Below are 19,004 nucleotides of genomic sequence, written 5' to 3'. Positions count from 1 at the left end.
TGTATTTTTAAGGAACTGAGGACAGTTAATCTTGAGAAGATTCTGGGGCAGCATGAGAACTGTTTAAAAATGTCTGTAGAAAGAGAAATACTCCAAAGTAATTTCAGACAAGCAATTTGACCCTGTGACATATGTGGGATATATGTTTAAGGACAAAAAGAACTATATACAATTTAAATTGTTTCCTGTTATCACAGCGCTGGTGGCAGTTTCGTTATTCTGAGATAGAGTTGCGTGTGGTGTGAGAGGTAACCGATGAGGAATTCTGTTCGAGTCACTGAGAACAGAACGTCCAGCATAGGAACAGATGCATATGTAACTGATGAGGGTACATCAACTCTGTAGAGTTGATTTTGAATTGCAAATATCTGTATAAACTCATGGTATATTATATATGTAAGTGTGTGTGTATATATATATTCCCTCTAATTCTGTTCACTAAAAACACCTAAAGACTAGCCCAACAGTGATGAGAATCTCAATATTTACCTTGTGATTTCTAAATATCACTTTAAAAAGAAAAAAAAGGAAGGAGGGGTTAATGGAGAAATGGTGGATTCCATGCCCGAACAAGGAAATCTATAAGGGCAAGTACAGGGCAACCTGTCATGCCAGGAAAAAAAAAAAAAGAAGAAGAAGGAGGAATACTGAAGTCTATCAAAAGGACCCAGGAGCTAATTTGAATGGGCTCTCATTGACTAAAGATGGGGCAATTTAAGCAAGAATAGGTTTATAACTTCAAGGAAATCAAGCATATCAGATATATCTAAATCAAATTTGTAATAAACCCTCGTTAGTGGTTTTTGCTGAATGCTAGGGAAGGAACCCCTAATAAATGAAAAAAAAAACTGACCATTAATCTTGCCTTTCCTACAAGAACTGTACCTCATTATACCAAATAATTGATGAGAGTCTCTCTTAATTAAAGTATTTCAGCCAATAAATGAAGGAGTCGCAGAAAGAGATCACTATTTTGCAAACCCCGATGAATAATTAAAGGATCTGCGCAATGGCAGCTGCTAATATTGCAAACAGAGATGAGCAGACATTGTATCTCCTGATGGAAGGACACACACCAACTAGGGAGGAAGTGGCTTCACTCTCGTGCTCTTAAAAAGAAACTTGAACTTGAATCTGACCGAGACTTTAGCTTTTACTACTTATCAATTCATTGATAATACTGGAAACAGAAAATGCTAAATGAATCCATGAGAATCCAGTCAGCAAAATGTAGACCACATAAAGTTCTGAATAACCTCAATTCTTCCACCAAAAATTTTCAAATGAAAAAAATGGAGGTAATGTACACAGTAAAAGTTAAGTGATATAGAAATTAATCACAATGTATGAGTTTTGTTTGGATCTTGACTCAAGTTACAATGAAAAAATGATAGGATAATAGGGAATATTTGAAAAGTGACTTTATATTATTTGATAATATAAAGAAATTATCATTAATTATTTATAAGTGATGATATTATGGTTTTATTGTAAAAAATGGTCCTTATAGAGATAACTAATACAATATTCAGGAATAAAATTAGGTGTGTGAATCTATTTAATATAATCAGAGTGGAGGGGGCAATAAATGAAAAGAATACTGGCTTTGAATCAGTGATTACTGAAGTTCGTGATAGACACACGGGTGGTCATTATGTGGCTCTCCCTACTTTTGCTGTAAGTTTCTGAAGTGTTTCTGTAATGTTTGCAGTGAAAGCTGGTGAAACAGGGATCAGAGGTGATCCTCAACCTGGTGTGTGGAGTGACAGGGATATGAGTTTCTGATAAAGTACAAAGAAGTATTTTTGAATGGGATTGTTCATTATGGAAAGAAAGGACTATTTAAGTAGGGTAGATTTCTGGTTACAGAAAACATACAAGGTGGATATTGAGCATAAGCCGAGGAACAGAATCAAGTTATTTTTTAGGTCCATTCCAATTTAGTGGTCTATGAGCTTTTTCTCAGTATCTTCTGAAAGACCACCTGATTCAAAGCACGAATTACAAAAACATGCACCACATTTGTTGCTGTGTGCTTGTGTAGTGTGCTTGGGTGTGAAGCAGAGGGCCTGGGACACAGGGCACCGGCATGAACGAAGGATGAGAACAGGCATATAGAACATTTCAGCCCAACGGGAATGATCTAAAATATTGTGTAGACCTGCTATGTTTGACTTCTTACTGCTAAGAGTCCCATCAAATTTCCTTTCACTGAAAGATAAGGGTGGCTTCTCTATCACTAAGTACCAACCCCAAACATCAAGTTTTTAAGACACTAATTTTAACTAAGTTTCAGGAAACCACGCAAAAGAGATCATTAAGAGAACAGAACCCTATGTGACCTGGGCATAATTTTCTTTTCTCTGCTTCAAACATGCCAATTTAGGATGTCTGAATCTGAACTTCTATCCCAGTAAGATTTCTACAAGAGTCAAAATTCAACTCACCAGGAAACTAAAAGAAAAAAAAAAAAGACACATTTCTGCCAAGCAGTCTTGAAGATTATTCTGTAACTCCTGTACCAAATACTTGAATAATCACTATCATACTGACTTTTTTTTCCCTTAGCATAAGAAATTGGGTTTCTTATCAGGTTCCTTTAATCAAGGAAATAAGTAATCAGTGAATGCAGGTTTTGCTAAGTTCACACCATCTACCATCAGAAATAGCACCTTTGCATTAAGAACCCAATTTGGATTCTGACCCATGCAATTTAGTAATCACATCCTATTTCTGGAATTTACAGTTTTATTCTACACGTCTCATTCCAATGTGGTGTCATCTGGGGTGCAGCAGCCCTTTCCGCGTGCATCCTTTGCCTACTGGATTACCCATCACTGGCCCAGGATCCCAGCCCCTAGCCTGAGCCAGCCTCCCATGATTTTTTGTTTGTTTGTCTGTTTTACATTTGAGAAACTGGAAAAGTCACACTGGTGTGCATGTGCATTCTATCTGAAGATGGTTACTCCTTTCTCCTTCCAGGCATTTTTGTCTTTTGGATTCTTCTCATCACTGGATTGCTAAAAATCATTTCTTTTACTCCATTAATTTCCTGGCCAAGTTCACTGTCAACTAGAATTAAGGAAAAACAGCATTCCAGAGGCCTCAGTCTCAGATAAGTTCAGACCTTGAATTCTCAACACAGGATATTTGGAGGCACCATCATCTTTTAGGAATAGGCAAATTCAGTTCTGTGAATTTGGAAAATGATGAAGTCTACATGACCAACTCCTCACTTTACATCAACCAATGTATACTGAGTATTTGCAAAGAATACTATTTTGAGTTAAAATACATCAAAAATGTTCCTTGACCCCTAGAACTAACCCCAATACTGGGTGAAAAGTAAATGAAAAATGAGGATTTCAGAGAAACTGTTTGATAAAAGAACTTGAATCAACATGTGAAGAAAACCACCACAGATTAAGTGAGCTCAAGGGTCAATGTTATCTGCTCTCCAACAGAAAATGAGTTACTAATTAAAGAAAAATTGTGACTAAAAATCTTGACAAAAATAACAGACACTTCATCATGTTAGAGTCAGGCCCAAAGGGCCAGACTACCTACATGTTTGTCCTCTTTGAAAGTGAAGCTGAGAAGATAAATTACCAGTATGGAATAAGTTATATTGTGCTCAAGGAAATTCATGAAGGTGGTAATGACTTGCACCGGGCAAGAATGAGTATTATCTGAAGTAATTTTTCCAAGTGGATCATTAATTGCTAATGTCTTCTACAAGCACTTTGACTAGTTAATTATAGGTTAACATCCCTAATATACTGACTTCCATCACACCCACATTATGGGACAATGAAATCATTATGGTCATTATGAGTCAATCAGCACGCTCCGATCAGGGTCTGCTATGGCACTGTCAGTGAATTACCATCAATTGATTAGGCAAACTGACTAAAATTAACCAAACTTCTGCCCACTAAAGGCTCCAATTACTCATCATTAAAGAAGGTATTGTTTTATCTTTGGTGTTAGGAACATTGTGAATGCTGGGGAAAAAAATCTCTACTAAATATGAATGCATGCATCCATGTATGCCCATGCGAATCAGTATCTGTCTCATGGGAACTTTGAGTCAGTTGGGATTTCCCAGGCTGTAAAACAAATATGGACCATACCTAGCATTCGAGTTTGCTTTTTTCTCAGAATGATCTCTTATGAGTACTTTTCTTTGTGTTAATGTATTCATTCAGCGAATGCAATGTTTTATTGAAGGAGGAGTTATTACTCCAATGCAGCCACTCATGTGTTTGGCCCCCTAAACGCCCTTGGCTGGCATCTGGGAACCTGAATACAGGGAGAGCTTCTCACCATTCCCTCATAAGAATGTCTCACTGTGCTTAAACTGTTTATGCAAATGAGATGGCTTATGCTGAAAACCTCCTGAGGGGCTGGAATTTGGGTACACGGTAGGCACTGAATACCTGTTATGACCATCCCCCAATAAAAACCCGGAGCACTGGGTCCCTGAGGAGCTTCCCTGAGATAACATTTCACACGTGTTGTCACGATTCATTACTGCAAGAATTAAGTGCTCTCTGTGCAGCTCCACTGAGAGAGAAGTTTCTTGGAAGCTGAAGCCTAGTTTCCTTCCGTAGTTCGCCCCATGTAGCTTTTCTTTTTGCTGATTATATCCTTTCAACGAAATAAAACATAGCCATGCATATGCCCAACTGCTGAATCACACTGAGTCCTCCTAGTGAATCACCAAATCTGGGGGGTGGTCCTGGGGAGCCCCAACACAGGTGACACAGTGAGTCTGAAGTAGTAATGAAATGAGAGCACGGTGTACTGCAGTGAGGAGCTCACGGGGTGGGACTGAGCTGGAAACGAAGAGGTGGGCGGGTGTCCATTGGTAGCATGTGCTCTCCCTAAACTCAATATATCCAGTTCCACTTGCCGTGTGGAATGAGAGGCAGTTCAAGCAGGAATAAATTTAACAAAGCATCTAATCCAGAATCCTCATTTTTTCAGATGAGCTAAGGTTGAGTTCTAAAATAACTTTCTGTAAGACACAGAACTAGTTCAAAGCAAATACTAGCATGCCAAAACCACATCTCAACCCCCCAGTAGTTCCTACCAGTAAATCATTTGCTGCCTGGCTGGAAGTCTGTCCTTTCTCAGAAGGCCTCCTGCTTGCAGCAAGATGTGCCACATGGTTGCAGATTCGCACCATGTTGCATTTTCAATTAAAACAGCTAAATGGGGTGTTTTAGAAGGATGATTTCCAAGCTGCCAGGACAATAACACCACAAACTCCACCAAATTTTATTAGAGTCAAATGACAGCATAAATCATTAGGAAAATGTGTGCCAACCAGAGAAACAGCAATACCTCAAACTCTCGGAGTACTGAACACCATCCAGTTGGCCGAGAAAGAACCATGTGGCTTAAAATAATTTTTTGCAATTACTATACTAGCTAGTTCATAGTTTTTGGCAGATATGCCCCACACGCATAGCAGAACTTAGCTAATTTTCACTCTGCTGATCGACAAATGTTTTTTTATTTTCCCCTCAGAAAAACCACCCAGAGAGCTTTTATGAAATCTGAGGAAGTGCATCAATAAGGGAGCCCATTTGTTACAGCCTGGCTTTAAATAATGCATATTAAATAGGCCACCCAATATTCATCACAAAAAATTCTACTGTGCTAAAATGATGAGTTAGGAATATCAATCATACTAATTACCAGAGTCTGAAAATCAAACACCAAGATTTCCCAAGTCCTTCTTTCCTCTCTTAAATTGAGCTTGCTTTTTGGAAAGCAGGAAAAAAAATTAAGTTACTTACTATAAACTTCTTCAAAATCATTATTAGTTCTTAACAGTTAGACAAGAAATACCATACAATGCTAACTCAATTTCTTCAAGCAATAACATATTTATATGACCAAAGGAAGGAAAGCACTTTTCTATGAAATTTATTCATCCACATTGCATTTCCAGGTTGTCTTCTTGGGACCTTCCTCAATAGCCCAAATGTTGAATTCCATCTATGAATGTGTTATATGATGGTTTCAAAAAATGTTAATCTTTTCTACATTGAATAACTCCTCCCTTGAGGAGCAGCATCCTGCCAACAAGGAGGAACTCCCATGCTGTATTTTAAGTGCAGCATCTGCGCTAACTCTGCATGGGACGAAAGGACACTTTAGGACAGGGCTCACAGGCAGCTTCCACTATACAGATAGATAACGGCCCATTCCCTTGCTGGGGGGTAGACAGGCAAGCATTTGTGGTATTCTTTAAAATTTTTGTACATTTTAAGTACTTTATAATAATTTAAAAAACAGTTAACTCCCCACATTTGCTTGATCAGCATTCTCAGACCCTCGAGGGGGTGTCTTACTGAGACTTGCCATCTCTAGAGTCAAACTGAATTTTCTTTAGTAGGGTCAGAAAGACCCACTGAAGTCATTTCTGTTACGGAATTCCCGAAGACCTGGCCAAATCTTCACAGTCTTTCCTATCAGATATCCTTTGTCTGTGGAGCATCCTGAAAGAATATATATAAACCAAGGGTATTTTCGATCTGTGTAAGAAAAGTGATAACATCTTCTCATATTAAAGCTGCCAGCTTCCCAGATAGAGAATTTTGTCGGTAAGTAAAAGGTATAAGATCAAGAAAAACAAGATAAATTGACCAAGTATACTTTAAAATGTCCCATAAATTTAAAAGCCCTTCTTCCCTCAGCTGATAATGGGAAGATGGAAGCCAGCAGTGCCCACAGAAACCTCATGTTTAATACATGAGAGCACCGAGAGATCTCAAATGGGACCCCGAATCCTAGCAAACTTGTTAAAAATGCAAACTCCCAGATCTCTGTTGGGGGAATGCGAGAAGAGTGGGCAATAATCCTCCCACATGATTCGGATGACTGCTACTTTGAGAAGCAGGAATGAACAGGTTGGAAGTCTAGCCTCCGGAGTCAGAGTGACTGGGGTCGAATACTAGGATCTGCCCCTGCTAAGTGCTGTGACTTGGACCAGATTACTTGTCTATGCTTTAGTTTCCTCATCTGTAAAATGAAGGTAATAGTAGCTCCTAACTCATCAAACACTGGCAATAAGACAACAATACCTGTAAAAGTCTGGCAAAACGCTTGTCACATACTAAGTGCTCAGTAGATGTGAGCGTTATTTTTCTCCACTATGGAGATTATAACAGATTTGCTTCTATCCCAGTTTACTCAATCTATTTATTTGATTAGCATTTATTGCATATTTACCACCTGCCAGACTTGGGCACTCGATTACACAGGATTCCTGGCTGCACATCAGAATCACCCAGGGAATTCTGAAGAAACCCCGCTGCCTGACCCCTCCTCCATAGCACAGCAAAAAATCTCTGATAGTGCTACCCAAGCTTGGCTGTGTTGTAAAACCTACTCAGAATGTTTTAATGGGAGAAGCAACCTGCAAGCAAACATCACAGCCTGGAAGCAGGTGCTCACTGTATGCACCTGATGTCAAAAAATTTTAGGAGGGGTTGTTTGCATATCAAGTTTCCATAGGCACTTACACAGTCCTCTCCCGCTTTACAGATCTCCTTAGGAAGCACAAGTCATGTTTCCTAAATCGTCAGTGCTGGCTACCATGCCACCAACAAGTAGGTACGGAAGATGGCTGATGCTATAGGAAGTAAGCTCTGTTCCTGGGCCCTCCCTCCAAGCCTGAGCGAGCCATGCGGGACAGAGGAGTAATTATACAGCCATCATCTCTATAACCAACTCTTGTAAGAGAGCACATTTCCCTAAATATATTGCCCAAGCCTAAAGGCTAGACATACTGGTTTCACATACCAGACTCCAAGGGGAGGAGAGACAGGGGCAAAGCTTTTAAATTAATTAAAAGAGACACTCAGGCACACTTCATGCCATTCTTTAATCTCCATTCTCCTGTGATGAATACAGAATGACAGGACCAGGACCAGGCTAATGAGCTGAAGGCAGGACCCTATGGAGACTCGTCAAGCAGCCCTCAAACACTCTGCAGAAGGTCCCAGGGCTCACGAATAGGGAGGAGGAGGAAACCGGCCCCTGGCCTCTGCTGTGGCACCAGGGTGCTCTGAAGAATGCCCACTGGGCCCGCATCCCACCCTGCTTGGACCAGTAGCAGTTTAAAGAACACATAAAAAGGAAATAGCATGTATTGTAGTTTAGAAGTCCAAGAACAACAATGAAAACCATGATGATTTATTGAGGGTTTTCTAGTGTCAGGCACTGTGCTAAAGGCTTCTCACGTAGTATTTTATTTACTTGTGGTAACCAGCTTCCTAACAACCCTTGCCTCCTAGTATATGCACCCTGTGCAGTCCCTCTTGTTCACTGAATCAGAGCTAGTACATGTGGCCAATAGAATATTCCAGAAGTAACTGTCAGTGACTTCTAATTAGATGACAAAAGGCATCATCACTTCCAACACGACCTCTTGAATCACTGACTCTGGGGGAAGTTGGAGACATGTCACTCGGACGCTTGAGCAACCCTGTGATGACACCCACAGGGAGAGGACCCAACCATTGACCAGGCCACCTCAGAAGTGACCCGCCAGCTCCATTCAAGCCTCTACGTCTTCCAGCTGAAGGCCCAAACATCACAGAACAGAGAGGCCATCAGTCCTGGGCCCAGTCTGAATGGCTGCCCTACGGAGCCAATGAGATAATTGTTCTAAAAACTAGGTTCCGTGATTTGTTATGCAGCATTGCACAGGCATACCTGAGAGCTAAATACTCTTTCTAGTTGACAAGAGCTGAAGTGATTCAGCCACGGGCATAGTCAGTGAAGCGGCGGGGACCTGAATCCACATCTGCAGATTTGAAGTTCTGGCTCCCACTCTGTCATACTCTTCCTGACACATGCACATGAAGTGTGTAACTGATCTCCCAGCCCTTTTATCAAGGGGAAAGTAATCATTTAATAGGACTCTTTCAAGTGCTTCAGTTGTTCCCAGCACCCCTTGTTCATCCCACATGGCAGCCGCCATCCTGCCTTGTATTTCAGCCATTTCTCTTTGGACAGATTAGAAGTTCCTGGAAAGCTGGAGTAATGATAGCCTTGTAAACAGCAGAAGGGTGTCAGGTTACCCCTGTCGACTTGGCAGCTCTGCTCTACCGTTTGCAGGCCAGGTGATCTTGGGCCAGTGACCTAAATGCCACGAGCCTCCGCTTCCTCACTCTTACAACAGGGCCAATATGAACACACACTTTTGTTTGCACTACGTTAGACAAATACTCCAAGTATTAGAACATTGACTAGCATACAGTAAGTGCTCAATAAGTGTCATCTATATGAATTACTATCAGAATGTGTTGGAAAACATTCCACATTTTAAGTGGCCCAACACAAGTCCTTCCCTCAAGCTATCCTGCTATGGAAAGAGAGGTTCCCAAGACATAGCAGTGGTTCCTGAGAGTCAAGAGATTTCACTGTACAAGCACTGAAACCTTTGGAGACACCCCGGCCTGCGAGAGCCCAGCCTGCCCTTGCTGGAGTGAGGAGAGCATTGGGGAAGTAGCCCTTTGCTTCCACCATCCAGTGGGATCAGCACAGACAGCAATTTGGCTCTTTCTTGCAAGAAGCAAAGTAAGGCAAGGAGGGTCTCCCTCCCCCTGGCCTTATAAACCAGAGAAGAGATGGATTTTGCTTCCATCCTATTTCTTAATCCTATTACATTCTTATCATTTTGTCAGACAAAGCTCCTTAGCTCCTGCGAATACTCCCCCTAACGCCTTCCCCTGTGGTTGAATCTTTCTTGGTTTCAGAGCTAACAGGCTGTCAAGTGTCTTACTGTCCCCTCAGGTGATCGCTACTTAAATGCTGTTTAGAGTCCCACCTCCCTTTGAAGTTAGCTTTATGGCTCCTATTTTTTCTTCCTCGTGCATGAAAAAGTTTTCTGTGTAAAATTCTGATTAGGGTCCAAAATGTTTGCACGACCTTCTACTTCTGGGTAAGATGAAGGAATGGGAAATTGGAGGAAATGCCAGCCACATGCACCCATCTCCAAATAAACACATACTCCCAGCACTGCGAGGTCCTGAGTTATATTCTTGGGTGGGTGTGGGGGGTATAAGTGACTTCTTCACTGGAACAGGAGATTTTTTAAAAGTACGGATAACTAGGAAACAAAGGGCCAAGTGGAGGATGCCATGAGCAGTAGGGACAGAGGGCTGAGGGCCGGGAGCAGAGGGAGGAAAAGACAGGCAGATGAGGACACGGGGAGCTGGAGCAGGAAGCCTGGGTGCTGGGTAGGGGCTCTGAAGGACGGCGGGGTGGGGGTGGAGGGGGGGTGCTGACCTGAAGAGGTGAGGAAGGGCAGGAAGAGCACTCGGGGCACAAGAAGGAAAGGCCAGGAGGCAGGGAAGCAGCAGGCAGCTATGCAAAATGCTATGGATTTACAAAGAAGCAGGAACAAGGATTGCAAAAAATAAAGTTGATTAGGGGAAAGTGCACAGCCAAAAATTAGCAATAACAATCTTTAAAAGCCAGAATACCAAAGGTCTTTTTGCAGATTATAGAGCAAATTGGTGACATATGGATTTCATGATTAAGAATTAGTAACATATTCTAGTCAATTCCTCAGGGATCATGAAAGTAAAACTCTGAGGCTAGAGAAATGTATCTTCAAAGGAGGCAAGGTCAAGTGAACTGTTAGCTTACTCTCCTCAATATGTTAAGTAAGTTTCCCTCACTGAAAGTTTTACTTGAGCCACTGAACCCGCTATAGGTCGAATGCCTTCCAACATTTTTTTTTGTAGTCTAGTTTTAAAAACTATTACCTAAAGTGAGAAGGCACATATGAGATGACCTAAGTCAGGAATCTGTTATTTATCAGCAGTCATTTCAATGATTCCCAAGAGCCAGTTTCCACTAACCGGAATGGTTTCAAGGTGGAATAAATGTGTATCAGAAGTAAACACGGCCCTGGCTGGTGTGACTCAGTGGACTGAGTGCTGGCCTGTAAACCAAAGGGTGTTGGTTTGATTCCCAGGCAGGGCACATGCCCGGGTTGCAGGCCAGGTCCTTAGTAGGGGGTGTGTGAGAAGCAGCCACACATTGATGTATCTATCTATCTCTCCCTCTCTTTCTCCTTCCCTTTCCCTCACTCTAAAAATAAAAAATATAAATTTTTTTAAAAAAGAAGTAAACACAATTATTGATAGGTCTAAGGGTGTCTGCACCTTGGTACATTTTTCTATCCTCTATTCCAACTCAGAAAGCTACTATACAGAGTTGGCACTCAAACAGAAGCTCTGCGAATCAGAACTCACTTCACCTTCTCCTTATAACCAGAGAGCTAAGTTCAAAAAAAGATCCAGAAAACATCAGAAGCCATCAGCCAATCTCAAACAGCAACTCCCTGAAATGGGAAGAAGCCCCCGGGCACTGTTTTTCTGTGTTTCAGCAGATGTCCCCTGCACAATACAATGTCAGACTGCCCGGGCGCAGGCCAGGCAAGCTTACCATATACCACATGCTTGGCCACTTGGGGTCATTGAAGTAAGTAGACTGGGCGCGACTGAAGTCATAATCCCTCTTGGTCCGTTTTTTCACCACTTGCTGTTGAATCCACTCCACCTGCCAAGGACAAGGACATCTGGTGAGTGTTGGAGCTCCATAGGGACTAGAGCAGCATAACGGACAGTCTGAAGCATTTCCCATCTTGAGTCAATGCCGTTTAAGTTACAGGCTTCATTCTGACAACTAGAATCTCTGAGGCTCTCTAAAAATCTAGTCCTATTTTACTGTATGCTGGTAGGCTTTCTTTTGTCTTTTGACAGATCATTCATACCTCTCAATAATATGCTAACCTTTTAGTCCTTTCAGAAAGCACACACCATTCACAATTTATTGCAAACTGATAGTGTGACTTTAAGGTAATTTTTTCACTCTTACTTTACACTAAAGGTCAGCAAACTTTTTCTATAAAGCCCCAATAGTAAATATTTTAGGCTTTGCAGGTCATATGATCTCCATTGCAACTACTTATTCTGACATTGTAGCACCACAGGCAATGCATAAATGAATGGGAGTGACTGTGTTCCCAATAAAACATTATACACAAAAACAGGTGGTGGGCTAGATCAAGCCCAGAGGCCAGAGTTTATGGTCCCTGCCTCGCACTGGGGACCATCAAAGATTTAACACATCAAAAATTTTAAGTGCTCTGAGATTAAACATCAAATTTGAAAGTCATCCTGGGATCAAATGCTCTAGGATCACAAATTTTCAAAAAATGGTTTTCTATGACATAGTGTGGTGGGAAAAGTACCAATTTAGGGGATCAGACAACTAAAGCCCTAGACCTGTCTCTGGCAAAAAATTGGAAAAATCACTCAATTTCCTGAGCCATAGCCTCTTTGCTGGCTCTAAAATTCAGTTCAAACATGCCATATTTGAGAACATCTTAATATTTAGCTGCAACTTTTACTTGAACAAAGAACCTTGAACTTTGAGTTTAACACAGGATTGTAACCTAAATGGTAAAGGTATGAATGGGGGTGTTTTTAAAAATAGCTAATCATTATGTCAACATAAAAGAAATAGGTTCCATTCTGAATTGAGCATCTCAAATGAAGTATCAGCCCTGGTGGCATTCTATAATTTGTTCCTAAAGTTTCTTTTGATTTCTTCTAGTCATAGCTAATTTAGTCACAATAGTCTAAAATGTTCTGCTCCACCATTCATCCCCACCTCTTCACAAAGGAACGACAAATTGGGAGGGAGGGGAGGGGTGCTTTGTAGTGTCCTACTGTGAATCCATACCTACCCATTCAGTGAAGATTTCAAAACCTCTCTTGCGTAATTGATTGAAAATTACTGGAGGAGAAGGGATGCTACGATACTGATTAACAAACTCAAAATGCGTAACTGTAAATAAGACAGCAAAGGCCAAAAGCCAAACTAATACATTCCTATGATTCTCATATTGAGAAATGTATTCAACAGGAATATTGGCAAGCAAGATGAGTTTAAACAGTGCATTCCTAACATCACTGACAAGGCAAACTGAATCACATGGCCTCCTAAATAAATAGAAATCTATTTATGATTAGGATCACAGCTAAGCATCATATATGTGGCTGCTTTGATAGGTAATTTAAGCAAAATTAGTACAGAAAAAAAGCCAATACATGAAAAATAATGTTCTGGAAAACAGAAATTGTTCTGATCCTGTCTTGATTAATCTAGACCCAGTGACCTCCGGCCCCAAGTCATTCTGCACGTGCACACACACACACACACACACACACACACACACACTGGATGAAAGGTATCGTGTGTTTTTCTTCAAACTACTGGACAACAGTTGTCCCAAAAGCTAACAGAAATATTTTTTCTTTAATTGTAGAAACTACTTTCTAGGAATTCCACAGAAACTAATGTGGCATTAAAAATGAGTATACACTTACTTTTAATGAAGAGAGTAATTTTTAAGTGACTGTGTTTCTTTCTAAGACTATGAGAAGGAAGTACGTTTCCTTCTCGATTGGAGTGGAGCAGCAAGCATGGGCACGCTTACACGTCTCTATTTCCAGGACACATTGTACTCTCGTGATTGCAATCTTTAGATGGTGGGAGTTTCATTCACTCATTTATTCATTCAAAAAAAGGAATAAATAGCAATTCTGCACCAGGCACTGTGCTGGCAATATAAAGATGAGTAAGAATAGTCCTTGCCTTTGAAGGACTTAACATTTACCAAGGAACATTTAGCACGTGTTCCACAACTCTCTGCTTCGTAGAAATGAAATTATCATCACAACTGACATCTGGTGCAGGCCCTATTGCTGTATTCATTAGCCCACTTACGAAAATTTGGACTATGCAAATTACATCTGCCAACCTTAGATCACAGTACCCCAATAAGACTGAACCGTTTCATATTTGAATGCTCAGTAAGGAAGGCTGCAGATCCATTTAGACAGAACTCTTTTCAAACTAATTCTAGACTGGCAGTGGCCTTTCCTAACGGAGCCTCCGTCAACTCCAGAACTGCCAGCACATGTGTGTCCGTACACCAGAAAGTGTCAAATCTCCCCCAATGTAGACTCAAAAGAGGCTGCTGGAGATCAGGGCAAGTCAATACTGAAGTCGGGGTGGATAAGTTTCTATAATGACGCTTCACAATACACCATACTCCAGACATACCACGCACACAGACAAACGGTCTAAGTATGTGAGAAAACCAAGAGGCAGCCATCTCCTAGATGAATTATACAGACTAAAATAGAACAAAATATCTTACCAAACAGCATCCCTTCTGTAATTTTACCAAGCAGAAATGCTTATTTACAGGGCTTGGTGGCTAGAAGATGGTACAGCAACTTGGCATCAAGCTTTGACTATAAGTCACTCTGTCTGATCATAGGCCTGCAGTACTCAAGAAAAGTACAGTGGGGATATTTTTAGAGTCGGATACCATGTATTTTGCCTCAGTGCTTTATGAGTATGTATATATAGCCCTACAATTTTTGGAAGCGGGAGAAGCACCTCTTGGAGCGGAAGGTTTCTATGACTGGAAAGACCATATTTATATTTTTAAACTACTACCCATATGTCTGTCCTTGAGCGCCTTAAGAAAAAGCTCAGAAGTAATGCAATCTACAGATTTCATTTCTTGCCAAGAAGCCCAATGCAAAGAAAAGGCACTTAGAAATTCACTTTTATAAAACTATGGTCAATGCAGGAGAATAAAAAAAACTGTGCTTTCCCTCACTGACTTAACTTCTAAAAATGTGATTTCCTATATATTACAAAACCGTAGGTAACCTAGAGTATGAAAACCACACGAGCTTTGAAATCTTCAGTCCATCCTTCATTAATTCCCACAGACGTGTGCTACTTGGTCTTAAGGCCATTCCTGCCTTCACTCACAGAGCTCTCCCTCCCCTACACCATCCGAGTGAGCAGCAGGCATTCGCCTCTTCAGAATCGTTGCTGAAGATGTTCCCTTTCATCAGATTTCACTTGTCAAGAAAAACACATGAACTGGTAATTATGGGAAGGCTACCCCCACAATCTTAGCTGAACTTATACATCATTATTTTGGAATTTACCAGCTTTCTGATACCCTGTACATGGGGAAGGCAATTTGTCATCAGTAGGGAAAATGTAGTCATATGAATATACAAGTTATTATGTAAATATCATGAGAAGGACAAATACTGCATGGTATCACATGTGGAAACTAAAATAAAGTCAAACTCATGGAAACAGAGAATGGAAAACCGGAGAGGTAGGGGACAAGGGAGAGCTGGTGAGGGTACAAACTTTCAGCTACGAGCAAGTTTTGAGGGTCTGACGTATAACATGGTGACTATCATTGATAATGCTGTCTTATAGAATTGAAATTTGCTGAGAGGAAAACAAATATGTTCTCACACACACACACACAAAATAAATATGTGAGGTGATGAATATGCTAATTAAGTAGCTGGGGGGAATTTTTTTCACAATGTTTGTATATGTATGTATGTATGTATGTATGTATCAAATTACCATGATGTACACTTAAGATATCTTACTACTTTATATGTTGATTACACCTCAGCAAAGCTGAAATTTAAAAAACATTATGGTACCACTTTAAAAATGTGTCCCACAGTGAGGAGGAATCAGCCTTTTAGATATTAAATTATATCACAGCTAATGATTAGAATATATTCTGGTAGCAAATATGTACAGATATATCAAGGACATGGAATGGAAAGTCAAAAAACTGACCCAAAAATATACAAGAATTTAACATATGATAAGGGTGCCATCCTAAGTCAGTGGGGAAAAACAAAGTACTTCATAAATGATGGCTGAACAAGAAGCAATTGAAGAGGAAAAAAATAAAACTGAAACCATCCTCACATCTTACATCAAAATCAGTTCCAAACAAATCATAGTTAAATGTAAAAGTAAACAAATAAAACCATGAAAGTACCATGAGAAATATGGGAGATTTAAAAAAATAATCTAAGAGTGAAAAATACTTGTCTAAGTATAATATAACTCCCTCCAAAAAATTATTAAGAAAAACCAATAAGTACATAATCAACTACATAAAAAATAAATTTGGCATGGCAAGAAAACTTTTAAAGCAAAGTAAAAGACAAACCAGGGAAATGTTTACAGTTTTTACCTTAGACAAAAGGTTATTTTCCTAATATATAAAGCGTTCCTAAAATCAATAATAAAAAATCCAATTGGAACACAGTCTGAAAAGGTAAACCAAGTTTCTTAAACATAGAAAAAGATGTCTGACCTCATGCATGTAAAGACAAAATCAAACCAATACTATACTGATAAAACTTTTCAAATATGAATAATCTAAATATTGATAACATAGTTACTAGAGAAGGGGTTAGAAAATAGTCATTCTACAGTAAAGGTGATTGGAATGTAAATCTCTATACTATAAAGAATAATTAGACTGTATCTACAGAAGTCTAAAAGAAGTAATCCTACCCAAAGAAATGTATCCTACATATTTACACATGTAAATATGCAATGTTATTTACTGAAGCACAGCCAGCAAGAACTAAAAGTTGTAAGCAACCTGAATATATATTGATGGGGACTGCATAAAGAACAGCCTATCAGTACAATGCAGCACACTGCAACCATAAAAGAGAATGGAATGGACTTTATGCACTGGCAGAGAATAGTCTGCATGATGTAGTCAGTTTAAAAAAAAAGAAAGAAGGTACAAACAGTCTATACAGAATACCACAATTTTTGTATCTCTCTCTGAAGTGATTATACACAGTAAACCCTAAAAACATTGGTGCTTTCTGGGGGAATAACTAGGTGACTGGCATATAGAATAGGAGGGAAATCTTTTACTGCATACCCTTTAATATGTTGTTACTTTTGAAGTATGTGAATATGTCACCTATACAATTTAAAATTTCTTTTAATATATGCCATTGGTTAAATTCCATCATGTAATCCAATGATTTCACATGTGAAAACATGCCTGTTATTACAACAAATTTTTTAAAAAATAATCAGAAAAATATGTAATCAAAATGTGTCATAGATGGTTTTACATTATGTTCTAACATCATAATTATTGAGAAAAGATGGATAAACAAAAAGTGGTTGGAATTCGGGGAACTTGGTTTATAACCTTGCAGTTGCCACCAGACACCTGTGTGACCTTGTAAAACCTTTGTAGCCCTCTTCTATCTGTAAAATGAGAGAAAACAGACTAAACATGCTGGCTCATCTCTCTCTTCTAGCTTTGAAATTTTATCTATGTAGTCTCTCCTCTGAGTTGACCAGGAATAGAAAGTTTGTGTGAAATGCAATAGAGAAGTGAGGTAGGTGCTCCAGGTGATAAATGATCTTAACTCATTCTGTGAAGAAGCAAGATTAATATTTGGAGAGGAGGGTAGTAAATTATATTACTCCTTTTGTGATTTGAATGAAGCTGTTGCCAGGAAATAAAATATAAGATTCCATGTTTCATATTTTTTATTAGCTTTTACAAAATGGGGAAAAAGAGTATGAAGAGATTCCTCCCTCTATTTTCTTTTCTGAGGACAAAATAGAGTGGCCCTGATTGAAAAAATAAAAAATGAAAAACAACCCTGGCTGGTATGGCAAACCAAAAGTCCACTGGTTTGATTCCCGGTCAGGGCACATGCCTGGTTTGCAGGCTCTGAGCTCTTCCCCCATCAGGGAGCTTGCAGAAGGCTGAAGGCAACCAGTTGGTGTTTTCCTCCCTTTTTCCCTCCTTTCACCTCTCCCTAAAATAAAATAATTTTTTTAAAAAAGAAGTACGAGTTAAGTGAATAACGGCCATGTACTTTTTGCTACAGGAGAGAAAAAGAATGATGAAGACAATTTAGTGCCAACAAGCTTCCCCCCAGCCCTAAATCCAAAGCCACCATAGCCTAAAAGTTTTCCAAAATTTTAGTCAAGAAATCAAAATGAATTGGTGCAAGAATCAGAGAATCTACTAAAAGTATGCATCATTTAGATGAATGTAGTCTTGAGAAACCCTGCTCCATCCAGAAACTAGTAATTAGTGAGTTAGTAGATACTGGCAATGTGACTTGAGTCACCCTATTTGATGAGTCACTCTTTTTAAAGGAAAAAAAAACAAAACCCTGTAATTATTTGAATGCTGCCTGTTTTAGTTAGCTACCTGTAAAAAAAAGTGCACTACTTTTTATTTGATGGAAAATTTTTCCTTGATTTGCTTGATAGACACTCTGAATCCTATTTAATGACTGTAAACATCAGAGACTCAGATCAGAAAGGCATCTAGTCGGGAAAATGAGAAATCATAATCTTTGAAAGGTCATTGAGAAGAAAGTTTTAAAATAAACACCACGTGTATGTTCAGAACAGTAAAAGAGAAGACAATACATGCCAAAGTGGAGAACTTTAATTGCCACAAAATTTTATAATTAGTTGGCTTTTTTCAAGAGAACCAAAATTTTAGAAATGTGTCATCAGTTTAATCTTGTTCTATTTTGTTCAGTGAAAAAACTCCTAGCATTATTGTTCTAACTGTATTACTTATTTTCAGAGAATTGAAGTCATATTTCTCCCCTTAAACTACTCCACAATGCTCTGCGTGCTTCTAAAACTTTAACTTCCTAATTTGTTGCCCGTTTTCCCCCCACTTCTAATAATATGACACATAAATGGGAAAAATAAATGGTTATATCCAATTAAAGCAGTAAAATGTATTCCCCACCCTCAGGGCTCTTTCCTTCATTTATCTGTTCACTCCCCCCAAAATTATGTTGAATACCTACTATGTGGCAGGCTGCTCCGGAAGCTACTGACCAACCAATTTCCCACCTTCAGGCAGTTTGCATTCTAGTGGGAGCTAGACAGTAAGCATGTAAGTATATAAAAGTTTATACAGTAGACTTTCAGAGTGTTAAATGGTGTAAAAGTAAGTAATGGAAGGAGGTCAAGAGTGATTATAGAGTAGACTATTTCAGATACAGCGATCAAGAAAGTCCTCTTCAAAAGAT

General features: G+C 39.5%; 1 protein-coding gene across 4 annotated transcripts in view; it reads right to left on the bottom strand.

The window, feature by feature from the left end:
• The window catches only part of PCSK5 (proprotein convertase subtilisin/kexin type 5), a 419,139-nt gene that overhangs the window by 323,027 nt on the left and 77,108 nt on the right, over nt 1–19,004 (bottom strand). For all 4 annotated transcript variants that reach the window (XM_045840308.1, XM_045840309.1, XM_045840310.1 and 1 more), the window contains exon 3: nt 11,479–11,592. In XM_045840308.1, coding sequence (XP_045696264.1) covers nt 11,479–11,592 — 114 coding nt within the window. The remainder of the gene's footprint in view (nt 1–11,478; nt 11,593–19,004) is intronic.

This window comes from Phyllostomus hastatus, unplaced genomic scaffold (genome assembly GCF_019186645.2).
Source record: "Phyllostomus hastatus isolate PE091 unplaced genomic scaffold, TTU_PhHast_1.1 phas_contig_34, whole genome shotgun sequence".
NCBI lineage: Eukaryota > Metazoa > Chordata > Mammalia > Chiroptera > Phyllostomidae > Phyllostomus > Phyllostomus hastatus.
This window is presented reverse-complemented; position numbering and strand designations above follow the sequence as displayed.